This window comes from Prunus mume, linkage group LG8 (assembly GCF_029339155.1).
Source record: "Prunus mume cultivar Tortuosa linkage group LG8, ASM2933915v1, whole genome shotgun sequence".
NCBI classification, from domain to species: Eukaryota; Viridiplantae; Streptophyta; class Magnoliopsida; order Rosales; family Rosaceae; genus Prunus; species Prunus mume.
In genome coordinates this window covers 11,411,775-11,433,287 of record NC_142705.1, presented here as the reverse complement: position 1 = coordinate 11,433,287, position 21,513 = coordinate 11,411,775, and the positions used below count along the sequence as shown (strand labels likewise).

The following is a 21,513-nucleotide window of genomic DNA, read 5'->3' as shown; positions in this document are numbered from 1 at the left end:
TTTTCTTTGGTTGCAGAATTAAGCTATTATCTTTGTTGTTGAGATAATTTGTAGACAAAATGAGCAAATTTTTTTTGTTATTTATATAAGCAATATTGGATTAAGGGGGATTTGAACACATAACTTTATGTGCAAGAGTTAGCTCTCAATCACTTAAACTAATATCCATTTTTGCGAAAATTAAAATTTGGCTCAAGTTACGGGAATTAAATAATTTCAATGCAAAGTAGTATTTATTATTATATCTCTTTTTTTGCCAAAGTATTTATTATTTATATCTCAATACAGTGATTATATTGTGTTTGTTGCAATTTTCCATCTCAGAAAAAATATTGATTCTACTTTTTTAATCGAGAAATAAAAAGTGGTATATTACAAAAAGAAAATTAGTCGTTAGCTTATTATTGGTACAACCGTACAATTTTCTTTTAAAAAACATGAATTATTTTAACTAAATTTAGCAGAGTCACGCCCGATGGGACTCGAACCCACAATCGCCTGATTAGAAGTCAGACGCCTTATCCATTAGGCCACGGGCGCCTTTGCTTTAAAACCAAAATATCTACAATTTTATTTGATTTCCCCGCTTTTTTAAAAAAAAAAATTTTGTTTTCGTCCTCTTTTTGGTCAGACACTTTCTTTGTTGTTCTGTTGATTGATGAGATGTATCATGTATATATGAATTCCCGCTAAGAAGAGAATTTGAAGGCAAATCATGAGAAGCTTCATCAAACTGCAGACCTTGTGTTCGAGCTCAACCAGCAAGATACTTCATTTCCTTCTCAAAGTATTACAAGGCAGATCATTTTGCAACACTCAATAAACCATCTAAGCCTAAGAAAGCCCACTCGAAACAAGAAGCAGAAAGCAGCGGCTTTGGCTCGCTCTTCAGTGAAATAAGTGAGATTTTGGGCGCTGAGAATGTTACTGCGGAGAAAACTCCGTCTGGGATTTTGATATCTGAAGAAGCCCAGATGAGGGTTGGTGAGATTGGGGAAGTGTGCGCGCCTTGCACGCTAGCTGTTCGTAGAAATGCGGAGGATAGTGTACTGCAACAAAAGGAAGATATAACGGTTTTGGAAGATGCCCACTTGGAAAATGTGGCTGAAATTGATGTTAGCCCGGTTGTTCATGAGGTTACAAAGATTGTCAGGGCGGAAAATGGTTTGGTTTCTATGGAAGAGCTGTTAGAAAACTTGGATTTTCAGTTAGATTCAGAGATTGTTGACAAAGTTTTGAAGAGGTGCTTTAAAGTGCCACATTTGGCTTTGAGATTCTTCAATTGGGTGAAGCTCAAAGAAGGGTTTCGTCATACCACAGAGACTTATAATACCATGCTCTTTATAGCTGGGGAAGCCAAAGAGTTTGCAATGGTGGAGAAGTTGGTGGATGAAATGGGAAAGAATTCGTGCCAGAAAGACGTTAAGACTTGGACTATTCTTATCTCACTGTATGGGAAGGCTAAGTTAATTGGCAAAGCCTTGTTGGTCTATGAAGAGATGAGGAAATGCGGTTATGAACCGGATGCAGTGGTTTATAGGTTGATGATACGTGCACTCTGTGCTGCTGGAAAATCTGACGTTGCAATGGAATTTTACAAGGAGATGGTAAAGAAGGACATTGGGCTTGACACGAATTTGTACAAGCTGTTATTGAATGGTATAGCTAGATCCGGAGAGACTGGTGCTGTTGCCTTGGTTTCAGATGACATGATTAGAGTCTCACAGATTCCAGAACACATTGTTTATGGTTCTGTCCTCAAGTGTTTCTGTATCTCTGGAAGAATCAGAGAAGCTTTAGAATTTATTCGTGTGCTTAAGAACAAAGAGGTTATTCTTGGCCCTGAGTATTTTGAGACTTTGGTGAAAGGACTGTGTAGGGCTGATAGAATTGTAGACGCGTTGGAAATTTTGGATATCATGAAGAGAAGAAATATTCTTGATGGGAAGGTTTACGGGATTATCATCAACGGGTACTTAAGAATAAATGATGTTTCTAAAGCACTTGATCTGTTTCATAGCATGAAAGAATCTGGATATATTCCTATGACTTCTACCTACACAGAGCTGATGCAACACCTTTTTAAGTTGAATGAATATCAAAAAGGCTGCGAGCTCTATGAAGAGATGCTGGAAAGTGGAGTTGAACCAGATAGTGTGGCAATCACAGCTGTGGTTGCAGGTCACATCCGCCAAAACCATATATCTGAAGCATGGAAAGTATTTAATAATATGAAGGAGAAAGGCATCGAGCCCACTGTCAAGTCATATTCTGTATTCATCAAGGAGCTATGCAGAATTTCAAGGACAGATGAGATTCTCAAGGTCTTGGATGATATGCAAGCATCTAGTATAGTCATTCGAGATGACATATTTAACTTGGCTATACATCATATGGAGAAAAAGGGAGAGACGGAGAACCTTGAAAAAGTAAAACAGATGCAGAGAATCTATAAACTTCAACCACAAGAAGAAGAGGTATTTAGTAAGGATCTGTGCAAGGGAGAGGAGCTCAATACTGGGTTGGACTTTAAGCATTCAGAACCAGCGAGGATGGATCGCAATCCTTTATTGGAGCCACTTTCAAAAGCTTATGATGAGCAGGACTTGCAAAAAATTTGTAGAATTCTGTCCTCGTCAACAGATTGGTGCTCTATTCAGGAAGCTTTGGAGAATTCTTCTGTTGATTTCACTCCAGGGCTCGTTCTGGAAATTTTGAGGAGTAGCAGTATGCATGGTTTGGTAGCATTACAATTTTTCTCATGGGTGGGAAAGCAAACTGGTTATAGCCACACTACCGAAACTTATAACATGGCTATCAAAATAGCAGGACAAGGGAAAGATTTCAAACACATGAGAAGCCTTTTCTATGAAATGAGAAGAAAAGGTTTCTCAATAACAGCAGATACATGGACAATAATGATAATGCAATATGGTCGAACAGGTCTGACAGAGATTGCTCTTCAGATTTTTGAAGAGATGAAGTCTAATAATTACAGCCCAACTGGCAGTACCTACAAGTATTTGATCATATCTCTTTGTGGGAGAAAAGGTAGAAAGGCAGATGAAGCAATTAGAATATTCCAGGAGATGATTCGTGCCAATCATGTACCTGACAAAGAATTGGTTGAATCTTATCTTGGTTGTTTATGTGAAGTTGGTGAGCTATCAGATGCTAGAAGATGCATAGATTTGCTCTCTAAAGCTGGTTTTACAATTCCTCTTTGTTATTCCTTGTACATTAGGGCTCTTTGTCGAGCTGGGAGATTGCAAGAAGCTGCAGCATTGATGGATGATGTCAGGGAGGACCGGTCGAAACTGGATCAGTACACTTATGGGAGCCTTTTTCATGGACTTCTGAGGAGTGGACAGTTAGAAGCAGCACTGGCCAAGGTGGATTCTATGAAGCAGGCAGGCATAAATCCAACCGTCCATGTATATACCTCTTTAATAGTTCATTTCTTCAAAGAGAAGCAGATAGGAAAAGCTTTAGAAATTTTTAAGGAAATGCAACAGGAGGGTTGTGAACCGACAATTGTTACATATTCTGTGCTCATTCGAGGGTACATGAACATGGAAATGTTTGCTGAAGCTTGGGAAGTCTTCCACAAGATGAAACAAAAAGGGCCATTGCCTGATTTCAGAACTTATTCAATGTTCATTTCTTGTCTTTGTAAGGTGGGTAAATCTGAAGAAGCCATGCAGCTTATACCTGAAATGTTGACCACTGGGATTGTTCCCAGTGTGGTCAATTTTCGAACCGTATTTTATGGGCTTAACAGAGAAGGTAAGCAAGATTTGGCTCGCAATGTAATGCAGCAAAAGTTGTCTTTAATAAGAAAACGTAAGTTGTTAACATAATTCCTAATCCTTGTTTTAAGGGCATGACTGGTATGGTGTTTGATTTGGCTCGCTCTTCTGTGGCATTTATTTGGAACAATCTTTTCATTTTATAACAAGATAAATAGAACACTTATTCTGCAAGAGAGTGCTTGCCAGGTACAGCTTGTGCATGGACAATACATCCAACAAGCATTCGTATTATTAAGAGCTATCTCTAAACCATCATAAGAGGTTACAGAATAGTATGATGAAAAAAGTACTTGCAGCTGGACCAAACGTCAGCCCAATCTTTGTATTTTCTGACATTTAATTTGTCTCGGAAGGATGCCGGGCAAATCTCAACCAGGTCTTCAATCAAAATCTGGCTGCAATGAGGAACAATCTAGGATCAGCTTTCATTCATGCAAATTAAAATAGGATAAAAGAAAATAACAAAGCATCACATTGTTTTTCTAAAATCCAAAAATACTCACATGTTGCCATCAAATCTTCTACTTCTCAATCATGGAATTATATTTGGTTTGCTCCAGAACCATACCAATTTCAGAACTAAAGAGCCTGAAAGTTACCAAATGACAGGCTCATTAGAATTGTTCATATGTTCATAATTTAATAATAATATATATAAAAAGGTCCAATCTTTTCCAATAAAGAAATTTCTAGGAAAACCAACTGGCAATTCTGTATATTCGATTTATTACTTGACATTATAGGATGACAACATAAGTTCATAACCATATGGAGCAAATGGTGCCCTTCATTTTCCCATAAGTAGGAGGTCAAGCGTGAGTTTTCTGGGTCAATACCTACGAACTATGTGTGTGTAGGCATGCATGACCGTAGACTACCATGCCTCGGAGAAAACCAAACACATATGCATTGGATAGAACAGAGCAAGACCAAACACATGAATTGGATAGAACAGAGCCCTTTTCCCGAACTCAGGTTCATACACAGACATAATTATACACTTTGCCCTATATGATGTCTCCTACACTCATGGTGTCTATTGAATATTGATTATTTAGCTAAGAACTTGTAAACACTACCTTGACTACAGCTTCTTTACGATAGTTTCTTTTACACGCTCATAGTAAGTCATTCTCCGGATAGCTTTTAGAGCTTCATCAAAGTTCCGGCTTCGAAATGCATTTGCAAAAGAGTTAGACCAGTGCTTCATTTTCTCTTGCATCTGGATGAGCAAGAAGAAAAGTTAGTTAAGAAAAGAAATAAAATGAATGAAAGGGCACTAAACTCGCCATCATGCATATTCTGATTAACTTAACACGTGAATCAAAAAGGCTCTACAAATTAGACTGCAAGCCACACATGCGGCAGGATAAGAGAAGTGCCATGCTACTGTGATGTTTAACTAAACATTCCCAAATGTATTCGAAAGGTCTCGGGTCATACCTGAGACTGAATCTGAACTAAAGCCTGAGCGTCAGCAGCTTCTTCAACAGCTTCCCTGATTTCCAGAATCTGCAATTTCAAAGTCAGAAGGTATAAGAAAATCAAAGTCTTTAATGGAGACCAGATATCAGAAAAAGAAAAAATTGACTCAATGACTCTCATCAACTTCAGTATATCCATGCAAACAAAATAAAAACAAGTCAGTGACTCCAAAACGTCTATAGGTACTATGCTTTCTCCAATATTTATAACCCAAGTTTATATTTTTGAAGAAAAAAATATATAAAAAGAAACTATCTCCACTGCAAACCATGCCAAACTTCCACCACAAAACTGTCATGTCACTTGCAACATGCCCAACAGCCAAAGCCATATTGATAACCTCAAATACCAATGCAAATTACTCTATGAAGCAAGCGTCAACTATCTTTATGTTTACAAAATATTTTCACCATGAAAGATTTGTCAAGATGGGGGAGACCCTGATGGGTGATGTTTGTCTCGAAAAATGTGCACTCTAAATGTCAAAGATTCCATATGATATAGAGCATCAAACTCTTTCGCAGATTTTCAGTCACTTTGCACCAAAATTTTGGACTATGGGAAAAATTATAATTTATAACGCTCCAGTTACAAACAGATATAGTTGTTATGTCTGGAAAAACAAGGAGAGAATATACTGCATAAAGACAACAAAGTCAACTTTTTGCAAATTACCTCAGTTAACAACTCTGATTCTGAAAGTGTCTCTTCTTCATCAACATCCACACCTTCAAGCTTCAACTGAAAACAAAATAGCACAATTAAATTCTAAAACCCGTAGTATATATATAAATGTATATGTGTGTGTGTGTATATTTACCAAGTAACCACATTCGACCAAGACCATTTTCTGATTAACAGTGCGGTTCTCATAACATTGTTTTCAACACAACAAGGTACCATGAAAATGAATCAACTCTGAGCACAACAACGAATACAAATCTAATAGGTGAAAAGTACACTTACAATGTAGATTGCCCTCGCCAAGGGCTTGCTAAGTGTGAGGTATGCATCAATCACACGAGCAGACTGTTCAGCAGCATACTCTCTTTCCTCCTAACAACATAATAAACATTAAAACAAAACAAAACTTTCTCCTTCGTATAGTTACTATTTTTATATCTTATATTTTGAAATACAAAGATGTATCAGAAATACCTTTGATTTTGTATGAACAAGATCAGGGTGCAATTTTTTCTGCCATTCCTTATACTGTCCCTCCAGATTGTCCACCACACTGTCATACTTTCTCTCCCTGTCAAAACTAATTTTTATAAGAAAAAAAAGGGAAATCACATTGAAGAGTGAACACTATCTAAAACTTCCAAATTTTCATTCTTTTTAATTTGTGAAAGGAAATGCTCAAATCAGAATAACATAAACTAAAGATTTGAAACCAATAATTCGTTAAACAAGTTTCAAAATTTTCACTTTCTTTCCACCTCCCTCTCCGCTTTCTCGGTAACCAAACAAATACGAACCATAAATTCAAAGCAGAGAGAATAAAAAAACCACCACAACTGAATTCACGAAATACTGATAAGAATTGCTAGTTCTCAAAGATTCAATTACTTACAGTCCAAATATCTGAAAGTAATCCACCGACTGATCCACAGGTTGAATGCACCGACAAGATGAACACAACAGAAACGGCACCGCTTCAGCCGCGGCACCACAGTTCCAGCACTTGGCGCTGGCTTTCTCCGCTGATTGGGAGGAGGTAAAACATTTTCCGCGAATGTTGTGAATCTCGAGAAAATCCAATCCGCTACACGGGAAAAGGCGGTGGTGTGTTTTTACATTGGGTGAGAAGAAAGTGCCAGATTGAAACCACCTGGTGGAATTGAATGAGAAATGAGACGTCGGAGTTAGGGTTCGTCGGAGAACGGAGGAGAGAGAAGTAAGTAGGTGTTTGTTCAACATTGTTGGAGCTCACAGACCTCTGGCGGTTGGCTTAACAAGTGTCTTGTAACTTCCAGGGTTCAAGGAATAATGGCAATATTTTAGGGGACAGAGGAGGAATTTTACTGAAGGAGAAGGATAAAAAGGGTACTTTTGGTTTTCTCTTTTTAGCATAAAAAGGGTACATTTTCCGGGAATGCTGGAATTTTACTGAAGCGTATAGCCGGGCGGCTATACTAATTTTTTTTAAAATATCCCGAGTAGAGCCGAGCGGATATGCCCATTTTACGAAAAAAATATCCCGCGTATCGCCGCGCGGCTATAATATCTTTTTATCAGTAGCAGACCCATGCGGCTATATTCTTTTTTTAAAAACCGTGTATAGCCGCGCGGCTGTACTATTGATAAAGGGACAAAAAACCGTATAGCCGTGCGGCTATACTATTTTATTAAAAAATCCGAGTATAGCCGGCCGGCGATACTATTTATTAAAGAAAAAAAGATCGCCTGCGCCATTTCGCCACGTGTCAAAACTAGTAAAGCCGGACGGCGATATTCCTTTTTATTAAAAAAACCTCCAGTATAGCCGCTCGGCTATAATACCGAAGAAAGACCACCCGCCTGGTCTGGCGCCTAGCGCCCTCTTCGTGTCAAAAAAAAGATTATAGCCGTTCGGCTATACTAAAAAGGTAGTCTAGCAGCCCGACGATACTGTTCGAGTATATTTTATTTCATGGGAGTATAGCCGCACGGCTATACAATTTATTAAAAGAATAAATAAAATAAAATGACCCTCTTAGTTGCATTAGTTTATACTACACTTAATTTTTAGATGTGGCATGATAAATGCCACATCAATTAGAAGTGTATCGAAAAACAAATCTAAAATATATATATATTAAATAATTTTAATTGATGTGGCTGTCCAAAGATGGTATATAAATGTGGTATACAGATTTTTCTTAGAAGATATGAGAGTTTCAATCTTTTTGAAGAGAGAAATTTCACAATAAATCAATTTGAGAGTTCTGTTTTTTTTTTTTTTTAGGTGTGGGAACGTTTGTCTTTGGTCTACCTCGTTCTCTCTAGTGCTACAAAATTCTATTACTACACTGCACACATTATTTGTTGTAGAGAAATGCATGCTGAGTTAGAGTGTTTTTGTTAATTGCTTGACATTTCAAACAACACTTTACATGAAGAATACTACCACCTCGCTTACTACTATACCCATAAATCTTTGTTTGAAATTGTTGTTCTAGTTGGCAAAGAGTTTGCAAAATCATCATCTTGCATTTTTGTTATAACAAGTTAAAATCTTAGCCTCTCACATCCTTTCAATTAGTAAAATACAGAACATGAAAAATGTGAATAAAAGACGTACGTGTTTTATTCGGCAATATTTTGGCAAATTATAACTGATAAGTTCAGGCCACTATATAATATTTTAATATGATTTGTTTTAATTTTTTAAATATATATTATTTTTATTCAATAATATGCAAAAATTATGTGTATAATATCTGAATTTATCTATGCACCTGAGTTCTTAGGTTCGATTTCCCTTTCTCCGGTATCTCTTGTATAAGAAATCAAAAATCAAAAACCCAAGTAATCATTGGTACAAGTTCTCTATTGTTCTTTGTAGGATAATGTCTGTTGTCAGTCAAATGTTTATGTGGTTCATACTCTGACAACGTCAGCATCTTGTGTTGCCAGACAACTGGACAAAAGAGAAGATTCACAACCAGGAGAGCAACTTGGATGCAAGTTGTTCTCTGCCATTTTCACTGTTTTATTTCCCAAGCATTGCTCATCCAAGTGGACTAGCATTACTTTCATGATGGGGACTAAAAAGTATTCTCAAATCACAACTCTCAACTATAATAAGAACAATATTTTTCATCACAGAACTGATGAAAGAACAAGTCCCATGTTCTATATTAAAAAATAAATTTTGCATTACTACTTATTATGTAGGTGATTATTCTAAAATATTGGTACATCCTTCACTGCCTCTTGGACCTTCTAAACAATGTATTATACATTTAACCATTCTATAAGTAAAATGTTACAAATCCACTCCAGTCATCTATTAGGCTTACAACGAAGAGTGACTTAACAAAACTCAGACTTGCATTTTCAAATCCCAACCTCTGAAAAATCTGCCTGTCTTTAATTCATGCTGAAGCAACAGTACCGATGCTTTCTTTTCTTCGTCAATTTCTTCGTTCTATTAGGGATATTTTCATCCTTGCCATTTTTCATGGAGCTCATGTGGTTGGTGGTGCCGTACATAATATGATCCAAGTCTAATACAGGTACCTCTGCAGTCCCATCTTTAGAGGAACACAAGGCAGACTGGTTATTATCGCAAGAAATTGAAAGCTCCTGCTCTAGGGAAGTAGGTACTATTCTGTTATGGTTAACTTCCTTTGACATAGAATTTGATCCTGCATAGCTGGGACATAAGAATAATAAAAAAGGTTAACCTTTTGGCTCCTAGATAAAATCATGGAGTTAAAGGAAGGTATACGATTCAGAACCCAAATTTCTAGGAAAATGCGCAGGAAATGATTATGATCAATAATATGCATAATTAATTACCTTAAGTTGTGAATGCCAGAGCTATTTGTCAGAGACTTAGGCAAAGTCCTCTCAATGACTTCTTCTTTAGATGCTTCAACAAAACGTTCACCACCTATACACACTCCACCTTCTAAGGCTTTTGGGTTACCTCCATAAGTTTCCTTTCGGGGGATTTCATTGGTGAAGCCAGAAGAGGACCGAATTTGAGCATTCAATCCATTTTTTCGAACCTTATAAATTATCTTTTCTAATGTTCCTAAAGCTTGTTCTACCTCAGAACTGATAACAACATTTCTCTTTCCATTTACTAGACCCTTTTCTGCAACTCTGTTGGATGTTTGATTCTCAAGCAGCCTGCCGTCTTCACTCTCTACCTCCTCAATCTCACCAAAAGTGCTTCTGCCAGTAACTAATGCATCATCTGACATCAATTCACTTGCAGGGTGAACTTGTGCATCATCTGGGGCAGCTTCACTTGCAGGGTGATCATTTTCAACTTTCTGATCCATATCCACCAACTTCAAGTCACTCATCTGATTTTTCATTAGATGTTCTTCAGAGAGATTGGACGTGTCACTGTTTAGCCTTTCTCCTTCCAGAGGTCTGTTTGGTTCATTAAGTGGAAAAAGAGCTTCACGTATCTGAGTGTACAGCGGGCCTTCCAAGGCCTTACTGTAATCTCCATCACTGTTAAGCTTAGAAGACACTGCCTGTAAGTTTGTAATGGTGTTAAGCATTGGAAAATGTGAGAAGAAAATGATAAAAAGAGTCTCATCTCATGAGAATGAAGGGATGTTTCCATGCAGTTTCGGCAAAATGGCCAACACGTAAATTCAAAAAATTTATCCACCCCTTTCCTTTTTGAAGGCTCTCTTTGGATCTTGGTAATGGAAAGATAAAGGAAATTTCTGAGCCAGAAACCATATAACCTTTTGATAGAGTCGGAAACCATTGCCAATGAGCTGCCTTGAGAAAAAATTTATAAGGGATGGTGGGACAAAGTCCAATTTTATATCCATAGTTGCTATTGTCCTACAAAAATTGACAATGTTGAGGGCTTTAATTACAAACAACTGAACAAAGTGAACAAATTTCACATTCACGCCGCCACAGCTTACCGAAAGTAACTTCTTTCTTTGGTAACCTTCTGTATAGCAAAGCCACCCACCACATCTATCCTTACCAAATCCTTTGCTCCAGCAGTTTCCTCATTTGTGAGACCATGAACACCATCAATGCCTTCCGAATCAGAGACCTGAGACAGGATTTGCAATAAAGTCAATTTTATCAGGTTTCTATCTTGGAAGTTTAGGAAGATTGGACATATGGAAAGCAAAATAACAATTGAAGTCAACAGGCTATTTCAGTTAACTACCGATTTTAAGAGAACAACAATCAGATCATCTTGGAAGTACTCAAACGTAAAATAGTGTACAACAGCCTCCCTAGGTGAAAGTGGCCATGGAACCTTCATCCTTTCTTCCAAAAATATAAATAAAAGTCAGCATTTTGAATGGAAACATTCTCATAAGTGGAAGAAAAAAAAAAATCTTTAACATATGATTTGGTTTTATGCCTTATTTTAGACAAACCTCACTAAAGAAATCTGTTCACCAATCCGGACCTTCTGCAAACATTTGGCAGAGAGAATTTTGAAAGTTGGAATGGTAGACTGAGGCCACCTGGGAGAAGGATACAAAACAAATTATTGCATAAATAAGAGTTAAATTCCTTTTAAACAGAATAAGAGTTTTCGTAATCTCTGTCTCTGTCTCTGTCTCTCTCTCACACACACAACATTTTATTGATGACAGACACGTAGGAGGAAACACGAAACAACTATTTCAACATAAATTTCCATCAAGCTGATCAGATCTAATTACAAGTGAGATGCATAAATGAAGTGCACATGCAATGATTGAAATGACTTACCATTTCTTGTAAAGGTCTGACTCCCATGAGGTGCATAAACCTGCAATAAAATGAAACTTGTTTGTCTCAAAAAGACTTGACTTATTTAAAGTTCACCATTGTAGCATGAGGCATACGAACTTTCAAGTGTTTTAGTTTAACTTACAGTCATCAACAGATCCGTCTACGTAGCCTTCAACAAGTAATGTATGAAAGGGAGTGCCTTGGATTCCCTCGCGATACATAACACGGAACTGTTCATTGTCATGTTTTAACTGTAGAAAGAAGTATATTTGCAACTATGTAAGTTTCACAATATAAGGGTCACAATGCCTCATTAGTACAAATTCAATAACATTTAATGACGACTGGTCAAGACTAGAATATGAAATATGCTGTAATTAAATGAACTGTATTAAAAATTTAATTTTAGAAATAAGTTTCAAATACGCGAATGTAACAATTTACAACTTTAAAATGTTAATGACAAATTGAAGTTATAGAAGTTGTACATATTAAAAAAGAGACTCAAACAGCATCTGTAAAGGCCCAACCACAGACATAAGAAGTCAGAACCTCCTATCCTTTATGAATGATAACAATGAAACTCATCAGCCTCACTTATTACAGAATTGATTCAATAGAAGTAAATTTATAGGTGTGGCTGTCAGGGAGAGACGCACGTGCACTTACACACATATACAATACAGGAAAAGTGAAAAATATTATAACCAAGAAAACAGTTCTAGAGCAAAACAGGATTTGAAGAAGATAATGCAGATTAGATAGCATACTTTCCATTCAGGATGTGATGTGGTCTCACAAGTAGTCAATCCCTTGTCATCAACAATGCAAGCACTCCTCAACATGTCAAGTAAATTGGATACTTCAGCAGTCTTTTCTTCTATCACATTCTCATTACATCCTGCAGGACCCATAAAGCTAAAATTATTATGCATTCGCCGAATACAATTAGCTTTTGTCAATATTTTCTTACACTATTTTAAGATACAGACATACAACCGGTGACTGATTAAAGAACACAAAAAGAAAATAATTAGCAACCTCCAATTTCATTTTCGGAAGAATGAATCAGCTGATTCTTGACAAGGAGTTTTAAGGCCTCCTTATTTGTTAGATTAGGAGATGCCAGTGTCTTGTCCAGCCTCTCTCTGTACTGAATGATCTTTTGTGTTTTCTCCATCTTTGCATCTCAAACGAACTGGGAAGAGCCCCCTTAACAAAGCTATGAGGGAAATTTAAGCCTGGTATTCCTGACAGACTTCAGTTTCATACCCTGATTTATTATAATTAAATCCAAAAAAAAAAATTAGAAACTGCAATCAAGGAAGCTCTCTATGATCACCAGTAGCAAAAGAATTCTCAATCACCAGCAACCAGAAATGGATATTTAAGCATATCATTGAGCATACACAATAAGCTAGCCTCAGAAACAATACTGAAAAATATCGAAATTTACAAGCATACTAACTGAGAGCCAATAGAAGCTGAAGGAAACTCAGTCCAATAACTGAAAGCATAAAATTTCTCAGCTTTGACCAGTTGAATTTAAAAATGAAACAGAAACTAATTCATGTCCCTTGCAAATATAAAGTTAGCATGAAATCAAAAACCAATCCAAAACAACAGCATAAATAACAAAAATGAAAGTACCTATGATTGAAATCACATCAAAATCATAAAACTTTAACTCACAGGAAGCTAAGTCTGCGGAAAACTATGAACAGAACCCAGTTCCAGTTGCTTCACAGCTCTGAAGTCTGAACAGAACCCGGATTATAAAACCTGAAATCTTCACTGTTCAAATGCAGATCTCAATAAAAAGGAATGATTCTCAGCTCTGTAACGAGAGACAAGGCCAGCTGACGTTGATACCGCCCAGACGGATGTTGAACATAGGAGGCCTATTTTTTCTTGGGTGTAACGGACTGCTGACGCATAGCAGATAACTAAACTATCAATATAATCATAAATAACCAAACAAAACGTCTTTGTTTCAAGAAAAATGAAAATGGAATAAAAATGGCAGTAGAGAATTCATACGGTTGGTTTGCAGTTGAACTTGTATTGGCTTTAAGACAAGGATGAAGAAGACTCTCGGGCGGGTGAGGCAACACTTGAAGGTGCCTACCAACCACATCCTTAATACGGGAGGTTGGGGGAAATTAATAGGTACGAAAAAAAAAACCTAGCAAATTATAGCAAATAAGTAAAAGATAAATCTGAGTCGGAGTAATTCTTCCCTATTACAGTTGCGTACAATTATAATAGATTTTTTTGTCACGTAATGAGAGATATAGACAATTTTATAGTTCAATAATTACATTTATATACTCGCAATTCTTATAACAATAATGTTATATTTACGGAGATAGAGTTTACTTGCAAAATAATGCTTCGATATCTATTCAACGTGCCGGAACTAGGTTTTTCCTTTTGGTTGGGCTGGGACACAAAAGATGAAGTTTGGATTGAGAACTATTTGGTATGTGGATTAAATTCTTATAGGAAAAAAGAAAAAAATTAAGAAATTAGGGTGGACGATAGCCTGGTCAATTACAAGCTAATTTCACTATGATCTTATATGTTAGAGATAAATAAAGTAAAAATAAATGTATTTTAAATTGTGATAGCATCAATTGATCATGTGCATGTCCGAGTGTCACTAGCATTGCTCTATGAATTTTAGGGTATGTCACATTTAAATAAAAAGTAAATGCTGTAAGTATCATCATTATAGTATTATATTACTTACCACTTCTCTAATACAGATTATATAAATACTAGTTTTGTTTTTTAGAATGATCATATGAAGACTATTAAAACTTTAGGGGACGTTTGGTATCCTATTCAAATAGGGAACTCAAAAACTTTGAATTTTCTTTAAAACAAGGAGTTCTTAAATCTATTTTTAAGATTCAAAAACTTGTTTGGTATACAACTTGAAAACTGTTTTCAAATTTTAAAATTTTGAGAACTTGTGGGTTGTTAGAAAAAAAAATTGAAAAAACAGATTTTTTTTATAAATAAAAATAATTGAGATGTTTTTTTGTCGTTCTTGAGTTTGAGTTTTTAAAAATATGGTTACCAAACAAGCTATTCAATTGATAGTAATAGGTATTTGTGATAACGCCATACAAACCGGAAATAAAATTCCCCGATCAAGTTTGATGAGTGCATTATACTTCAGAATGATGCCGTTTTTGAGCAAGACGGGTGAGTGAATCAGACACATGTTATTCGCAAAGCAGTGTCGCACTCAAGGAATTGCGTGACGTCGGAATGCATTTCTACTTTTGTGGGCGGTGGAAATGGCATGACCCTTAGATTCGCTTCCCCCCCACGCGCCTATTGAGGATTTAAATGGGGTGAGCAAAGTTGACTAGTTCAATATCCACCAACCCTCCACCCTTTCAAGATAAATTTTCCGAAAAAGAACAGAGCATTTTATCTAGATCATGCTATTATTCTTACCTAATAAAGTATTGAATGCAAACATCAAAAGTATGGGCCTGCACTCATCACACTTGTTTTGCCACATGCAAGTCGGTGGGTGGGTAAAATAAATGGACCTCTGTTACAAAAAAGGGGGATAGAATACGAATATGGTGTGTGTTGGTTGAGATCAAGTTTTGGGTGTGCTCCGATTCGTCTTGCGTTCAAGTTTTTATGGTATCCGTGTTATCGTATGTGTCCGTGTCCATCGTATGTGTTGAGTTTTCTCCCTCATTTTTCTAACTTTGAAAAAAAAATATATATATAATTATTCAATATTGTAGTGAGTATGTGATTTTAAATAACTAAAAGCTGTGGGTGCAAAAATTAAATTTGAGTGAGATGATATAACAAAACTAAAGTTTGAGGTCATTTAGAAGAAAATGTTTGGGGCAAAACTTTATATTTCATGTTCTTTCTAATAGGCGAAACACTAGTAGCCCCCGCCCCGACCCCAACCCTTCCCACATAGCCACAGCACCCGAGCCGACCATCCTTTCTCAGCACACACATCACCATCAGTGTCTTTATGGTATTTAGATGGAAAATATTTTCATAGAATACTCAAAGGCTCATCTTTTCTAACAAAACTATGAAGTTTAACACAAAGAACCGTTGAGGTTGGGAAAATACAAGGAGTTTGCTTGTGTGGTATGGGTTGCCCTGCTGATGTTGGGACTTTGGGTTATAATTGATTGAAGTTGATGTGACATTTAATGTGGGTTTTTAGCTTGGCTAAGTAGCGGGACAGGTGGTTTCATGTCGAAGTTGGATGAGGTTGTTCCTTGTTAGAGTTGGATTGGTTGAGACCTTTGTTGATTGAAATTGATGACGATTGGGTCATGAGATCGTTCTTTGTTAGTGGCGGTAGGAATTTGGGTTTACAGACTGGTGGTGGATTTACAAAGTGGAGGAGGTTGGACATGGCATAACTATTTGGCCCCTAAATTTAACACAAAAAGTTACACATATGACGAAATGACCAATGATGCTAATGAATGTGGGTTGGGGTACTAGAATCATGACCGGCGCTAACATTTTCAGGGCCTGAAGCGATGCCAAAAATAGATTATATATATATATATATATATATACACACACCACAAAAGAGAAAAAAAAAATCTATATGAGTGTAGAATATTATAAAATGAAAGATATAATATAATTTATTATATATATCTCTATATAAGAAAGGACTTGAATTAAAAACTAGACCTCACCATCACTGCTGGCGTTGAATATGACCTCACAATAAAAAATATATATTTTGGGGCCCTCCCTTAAGCTAGTGCTAAGGGTGGGCATGAGATGAGTCGAGTCGGGTTGATTTTGGTCCCAACCTGATATATAGTGGTTTGTGATTGTTTTTTAGGCCAATCTAATTCAACCTAAACTTTTTATGATTAGGTTGATCGGTTCGGTTGAGAAACTCAAAATCCAAACCGTTGCAAGTTTTTCTGATAGTTTAGAATATCCACAATGGACTTTCTAAATTACATTCTTAGACAAATTTTAGAGAGAAATTATAAAAATACAATTTTAACCATGCTCCATATTTACCTCCTAAAATAGAGAGATCTCTAAGAGCTTTTAAATATGAGAAGAGAGAAATGATTCCTAATGGCCCCCTATAATTTAATACTGTTTTATTTTATAAGTATTTCAAATTTTTATTTAATACTAACTATTTTTTATTTTATTTTTTAATAGAGATGGACCAATCAAAAAAGAGTTATAGCATTTATAACTCCTTAAACTAGATAGAATAATTGAAGTTTAAATTTTATAAAGAACTTCTAAAATAACTTTTATATGTTTTTAGCTAAAATTTAACAAAAAATTAGAGAGTATGATTGTGGATGCTTAAGCCCATTTCTAAAATTAAGCCAAGCATTTCAATTAAAGTTAAACTTCTCAAGCATTCCAATTCCAAATCCTTTAAAGTTATAAACCAAGGAAAATGCAAAGCAAAATGAATTAAAGTTACAACATTCAATTCAAAGTTAATTAAAGTTACAAACTAAACAATGCACCAATGTTACAAACTAAAGTTTTTCATTAGTATAAATAAATTAAAGTTGTCATCTCATCTGGATAATCTTATTCCCTTTTTTTAGCCACCCACAGTTCGTTGGCTCAAGGCCAATCCAATCCAACAGGTACTTTCTGTTCTTCACCGCTGCTTGTTTTATCAAAGTTCTGATTTTTATCCTTTTTCCATATGATTTCTGCTTGTATGTGAATTTTAATTTTTCTGAATCTTGAGAAATCGTCCGGAAACGGTTTCTCGGCAACCAAGCAGAGGATTAGGGTTTCTATCCAATTGTTTTGAAGCAATTACGCGTTGTTGGTTAGTCGAAGTTTTGAAATCCAATTAAAATTATGTGGCCAAAATAATTTTGCAGCCCTAAGAACTTCTTCTTTAAAAAAAAAAAAAATCATTATTTCTTTAGGAGTTATAAGGCTGAATCTTATCAATATTAAAAATAAAATAAAAAGAGTTATAAGACTGAGAGTAGCAGGGTCATGACTAATGGTGGACAAGTTTATGTGGGCAGTCTTGGTGGGGAAGGGAGGCAATAGCATAAGCAAATGGTGGCAATGGATGAGACTTTAGTTGTAGCACAAAGCGGCACGGTGGTTGTGTTAGCAGTGAGATTGATGGTGGTGGCATTGTTGGTCTAAGTGGTTGTGGATGAATGTCTAATTTTGACATTAAAAGCAATATAATGCAGCATGCAGTTATTTACAACTACAAATCTGGTGTTCATCTAGGCAGTATGAGCTATTGTGACTTAAGTACCTCTTTTAAGTTTATTGCATTTTCATTAGCATCAGCTGTTCTTTTCATTGACAAGATTCTTAAAATTGCAGGTGAAGGATGAATTCTGGTTTTTCTAGCACCGGTGACCATTTGAGGGCTAACTGGACTCCACCTCAAGACAGCTTCTTCATTGACCTTTTGCTAGAACAAGTGAGCAAAGGGAACAAAACTGGTCATGGATTTAGGAAACAAGCATGGGCAGATATGATTGTACTCTTTAATACCAAATTTGGATTTAAGTATGATACAGATATTCTGAAAAATCGATACAAAAGATTGAGGAAGCAGTACAGTGAGATGAAGAGCCTTGTTGATCAGGGTAATTTTAGATGGGATGAATCACAACAGATGATAACAGCTGATGATAGTGTATGGAATGACTATATCAAGGTACACCATTTTACCTAAATCTTTAAATTCCATTGTCCAAAAAGTAAGTTATTTTGCAGTTAGATTGCATATGTTCCATGCAGGCCCACCCTGAAATGCAACTATACAGAACAAAAGTCGTTTCATATTATAATGAGTTGTGCATAATATGTGGGCATGCAGTTGCTGATGGAAGATACAGTCTTTCATGTTATGATGTAGACTTTGAAAACGAAGGTACGTATAGTGTGAGAAATTGCTATTCATCACTGTCAATTTGGTGATCTTTAGTTAAGCTAATTTTCTATTTGATCATTATCTGCAAACAGTGTTGCAACATTATTAATGTTTCTCAAATTTTGTAGCAATAGGAATTGATTGTCAAGATCCCATTGATGATGATCCTAAAATTGAGTGGTCACAGACTATGGACCAATTTTTTGTTGAACTTATGTTGGATGAGGTGTGTAAAGGAAATAAGGTCGGTCGCTCTTTCAAGAAGAAATCATGGGTGTCTATGATCACATCTTTTAATGAGAAATTCAGGTTTCAGCATGGTAGGGCTGTCTTGAAAAACCGTTACAGTATATTTAGGAGGCATTACAGTAGCATTAAGATTCTGCTTGATCAAAGGGGGTTTAAGTGGGATGAAACAGAACAAAAGATGGTAGCTGATGATCGGGTCTGGAATAAATATATCAAGGTATATGAACTGTTCTTGATTAATTATTAAAGGGAAAACGCTGTCTATTGCTTGCACCTTACTTTGTTATGAATGCAGGCACATCCCAGTTTTCGTGTGTATAGAAATAAAGCTATGCCATATTATTCTGATATGTGCATCATATGTGGAAATGAAGCTAGAATTTTGAAAAAAGCTACTTCAAGTTGCAATCTAGCTCTTGACAAGGGAACCCTTGCTAAGAAAACTGATGGAGAAGCTATGCCTATTGTTGACAAACATTATGCTCACGGAAAACCATTAGGTTCAAGTAGTGTCAAGAATTTATCAGATCAAAAGAAAAGGCATTATCTTCAAATACCAGAAACCTTACAACAGTCTAAAAAAGCACGAAGAACGGATAGAGTTGTGGCCGTTAAAGCTCTAAAAGATATGGCAGTCGTAGTGTCTTCATTGAAGAAGAAACTAAAGAAAGAGGAATCTGTATCCATAGAGAAGGTTATTGGTGTCTTGAAGTCTATACCAGACATTGACGATGATCTATTACTAGATGCCTGTGACTTTTTAGAGGATGAAGGGAGAGCCAGAATGTTTTTAGCACTGGATGCGGCTCTCCGAAAGAAGTGGTTGATGAGAAAGCTTCGTCCACAGTAATCCATCTTTTTCCTCCCCATTAGCTGTACAAGTGTATAGCTTTCTCAATTCTCCAATCAAGTGGTCAAGAATTTTACAGTCATTATACTTGCTTTGGGTTGCAGTAAGGGTCATTGAATCAGTTGATGTAGGGTTAAATCTAATGACAGTAATATTTTAATTTCTTTTCCATTATTGCGACAACATATTTTAATTTCTCTCTCTTCTAGGGCTAGAGCCTTGCTCTTGTATTGAATTTATTTTATGCATAGTGATAAAATGGCATTCAAATTTGAACTTCCTTGTCTGTGAGTGCAAAAGATCTTTTTGGTAGATAGTTCTGTTGAATATTTTTAGCATTAATCCAAGAATTGCTAAATTTTATTATTTCATTTATGTTTATATCATATGATTTGAATGAATAGGATTCACATATTTTAATTTTTATATATTTTTTATAAAAAAAAGTTAGGATTTGACAGCGCACATAATCCCGTTGTGGATAGCAACATGACAACATTAACAGTGTTGTGAAAACCTAATTTGCAATGCTCATAGGATGTTAAAAGAACAAGAGGGGTAGTTTCTACCATGTCCTTGGAGCGTTGTCAAATAAGTTTTCGAATGTTGTGAAATAAGTTTAAACATCGTGCATTGATGTGTACGACAACATCAAAGAGACATTAAAAGTGCAAGACTTCAAGGTACACGACACTCGCAAGTGTATTGTCAAAGGACATTCACAATGTTTACTGCCCTTTGTTGAATACAAGTTTTGGTGTAGTAGGAGTTATAAAATTTCCAATTTAGGTCATGCGATTTTCTTTCTTAATGTTAGTTTGCAAGAACAATAAACATTCCATATATATGTGTAGTAAAATTTCCATGCTTGTGGCGAAAGCATCAAATAATATCTAACTCTTACCAAAAACAAAAGAATCAAGAATTTAATAACGACATCAAATGACAACAAATCAAAATCAAAATATGTAAACTCAAAACGAAATTGATAAAATTTAAACACATTTTAACCTAATCTACCGCGCCTCCATGAAAACCAAAGATCATTAACCACAGCTGCCATTACGATATACACCCAGAAAATCCCTCGCAGCCAATTTACGCCTCGCCATCTCATCCAACTGCATGCCCACCTTAGCCCTCAGATCTTCTAGGGATGTCTTGAACTGCTTGAGTTCATGCAATTTCATCTTCTCAGTCGGCTGGTCCCACCAAAATCCACGGCCTCCCCTCCACGCCTCCGCCACCTCCTGAGTCTCCTCCTTCACTAGTCCCATGCTTCCGCCGCCACCAACTCGCAATCGCAGGCAAAGGCCTTCTTTATCTGGACTTGTTTCGTAAGTTGTACCAGAGTGGGCCAGATTGGACTGGACTATACTACTATGCGTCTCCTCGTCATCACCACTTGCATGCATGCACTCAGCGCTGGTGCTTGTGCCTGCAAGGCGGGAGATGGCGGAGTCCACGGAGGGGTGGCCGAAGACAAACGGCCTGCCGTGGGGAGAAAAGACGAGGATGGCCACCTCAGCGCCGCAGAGTGCACCAAGTTGGCTGGCCTTCCTGAAAAGGCCGGTTCGTCGCTTGGAAAACGTGACCTGGAGGGAGCTTGTGTTCTGTATTTTCTTGATATCAATCCTCTTGCGGCCCATGGTGCTTCTTTGTTTTGTAACAGTGCTACTAGAATCGTCTGACATATCTCTAGCCCAAAAAAAAAATTGGAGGGACAAAAGATTGATTGAGCAGGCGAGGCGATGTATACTAGGTAGGGT

At 36.5% G+C, this 21,513-nt stretch overlaps 5 protein-coding genes and 1 non-coding gene across 10 annotated transcripts; 2 read left to right on the top strand and 4 right to left on the bottom strand.

Annotated features, from left to right (window-relative positions):
• Window positions 1-467: 467 nt before the first annotated feature.
• Window positions 468-540, bottom strand: TRNAR-UCU (transfer RNA arginine (anticodon UCU)). Its single transcript has one exon. It is a non-coding gene; the product is annotated as a tRNA-Arg (tRNA).
• A 160-nt stretch (window positions 541-700) lies between these two features.
• Window positions 701-3,983, top strand: LOC103339649 (Pentatricopeptide repeat (PPR) superfamily protein). Its single transcript, XM_008242981.2, is given in 2 exon segments — window positions 701-777; window positions 779-3,983. Coding segments are annotated over 2 exon segments (3,144 nt in total). The 5' UTR covers window positions 701-715; the 3' UTR covers window positions 3,861-3,983.
• On the bottom strand, window positions 3,926-7,277 carry LOC103339561 (DNAJ heat shock N-terminal domain-containing protein). Of its 3 annotated transcripts, none has more exons than XM_089042353.1 (8): window positions 6,874-7,277; window positions 6,456-6,561; window positions 6,264-6,353; window positions 5,973-6,038; window positions 5,256-5,324; window positions 4,892-5,034; window positions 4,316-4,400; window positions 3,926-4,207 (listed from the first exon to the last, which is right to left on the bottom strand). In XM_089042353.1, exons 1-6 carry the CDS (start codon window positions 7,218-7,220, stop codon window positions 4,897-4,899), a joined length of 816 nt encoding a protein of 271 aa, XP_088898479.1. In that variant the 5' UTR covers window positions 7,221-7,277; the 3' UTR covers window positions 3,926-4,207; window positions 4,316-4,400; window positions 4,892-4,896. The 3 variants fall into 3 exon arrangements, with proteins under 3 accessions (XP_088898479.1, XP_088898481.1, XP_088898480.1); XM_089042355.1 differs by having other exon boundaries at window positions 6,456-6,552; window positions 6,874-7,275; XM_089042354.1 differs by lacking the exon at window positions 4,316-4,400.
• Window positions 7,278-9,135: 1,858 nt separating this feature from the next.
• Window positions 9,136-12,971, bottom strand: LOC103339560 (polyketide cyclase/dehydrase/lipid transport superfamily protein). Its single transcript, XM_008242871.3, has 10 exons — window positions 12,765-12,971; window positions 12,494-12,624; window positions 11,866-11,974; window positions 11,721-11,760; window positions 11,381-11,470; window positions 11,164-11,263; window positions 10,907-11,043; window positions 10,718-10,820; window positions 9,807-10,498; window positions 9,136-9,660 (listed from the first exon to the last, which is right to left on the bottom strand). Exons 1-10 carry the CDS (start codon window positions 12,901-12,903, stop codon window positions 9,375-9,377), a joined length of 1,827 nt encoding a protein of 608 aa, XP_008241093.2. The 5' UTR covers window positions 12,904-12,971; the 3' UTR covers window positions 9,136-9,374.
• Window positions 12,972-17,296: 4,325 nt separating this feature from the next.
• On the top strand, window positions 17,297-20,020 carry LOC103339558 (L10-interacting MYB domain-containing protein-like). Of its 3 annotated transcripts, none has more exons than XM_008242868.3 (5): window positions 17,297-17,374; window positions 18,090-18,429; window positions 18,513-18,645; window positions 18,774-19,111; window positions 19,190-20,020. In XM_008242868.3, exons 2-5 carry the CDS (start codon window positions 18,097-18,099, stop codon window positions 19,742-19,744), a joined length of 1,359 nt encoding a protein of 452 aa, XP_008241090.2. In that variant the 5' UTR covers window positions 17,297-17,374; window positions 18,090-18,096; the 3' UTR covers window positions 19,745-20,020. The 3 variants fall into 3 exon arrangements, with proteins under 3 accessions (XP_008241090.2, XP_008241091.2, XP_088899310.1); XM_008242869.3 differs by having other exon boundaries at window positions 17,307-17,374; window positions 18,780-19,111; XM_089043184.1 differs by lacking the exon at window positions 17,297-17,374 and adding an exon at window positions 17,432-17,993.
• Window positions 20,021-20,636: 616 nt separating this feature from the next.
• LOC103339648 (agamous-like MADS-box protein AGL62) lies at window positions 20,637-21,476 on the bottom strand. The gene has a single exon (XM_008242980.2). The coding sequence runs from the start codon at window positions 21,436-21,438 to the stop codon at window positions 20,791-20,793; it is 648 nt and encodes a 215-aa protein (XP_008241202.2). The 5' UTR covers window positions 21,439-21,476; the 3' UTR covers window positions 20,637-20,790.
• Window positions 21,477-21,513: the final 37 nt, after the last annotated feature.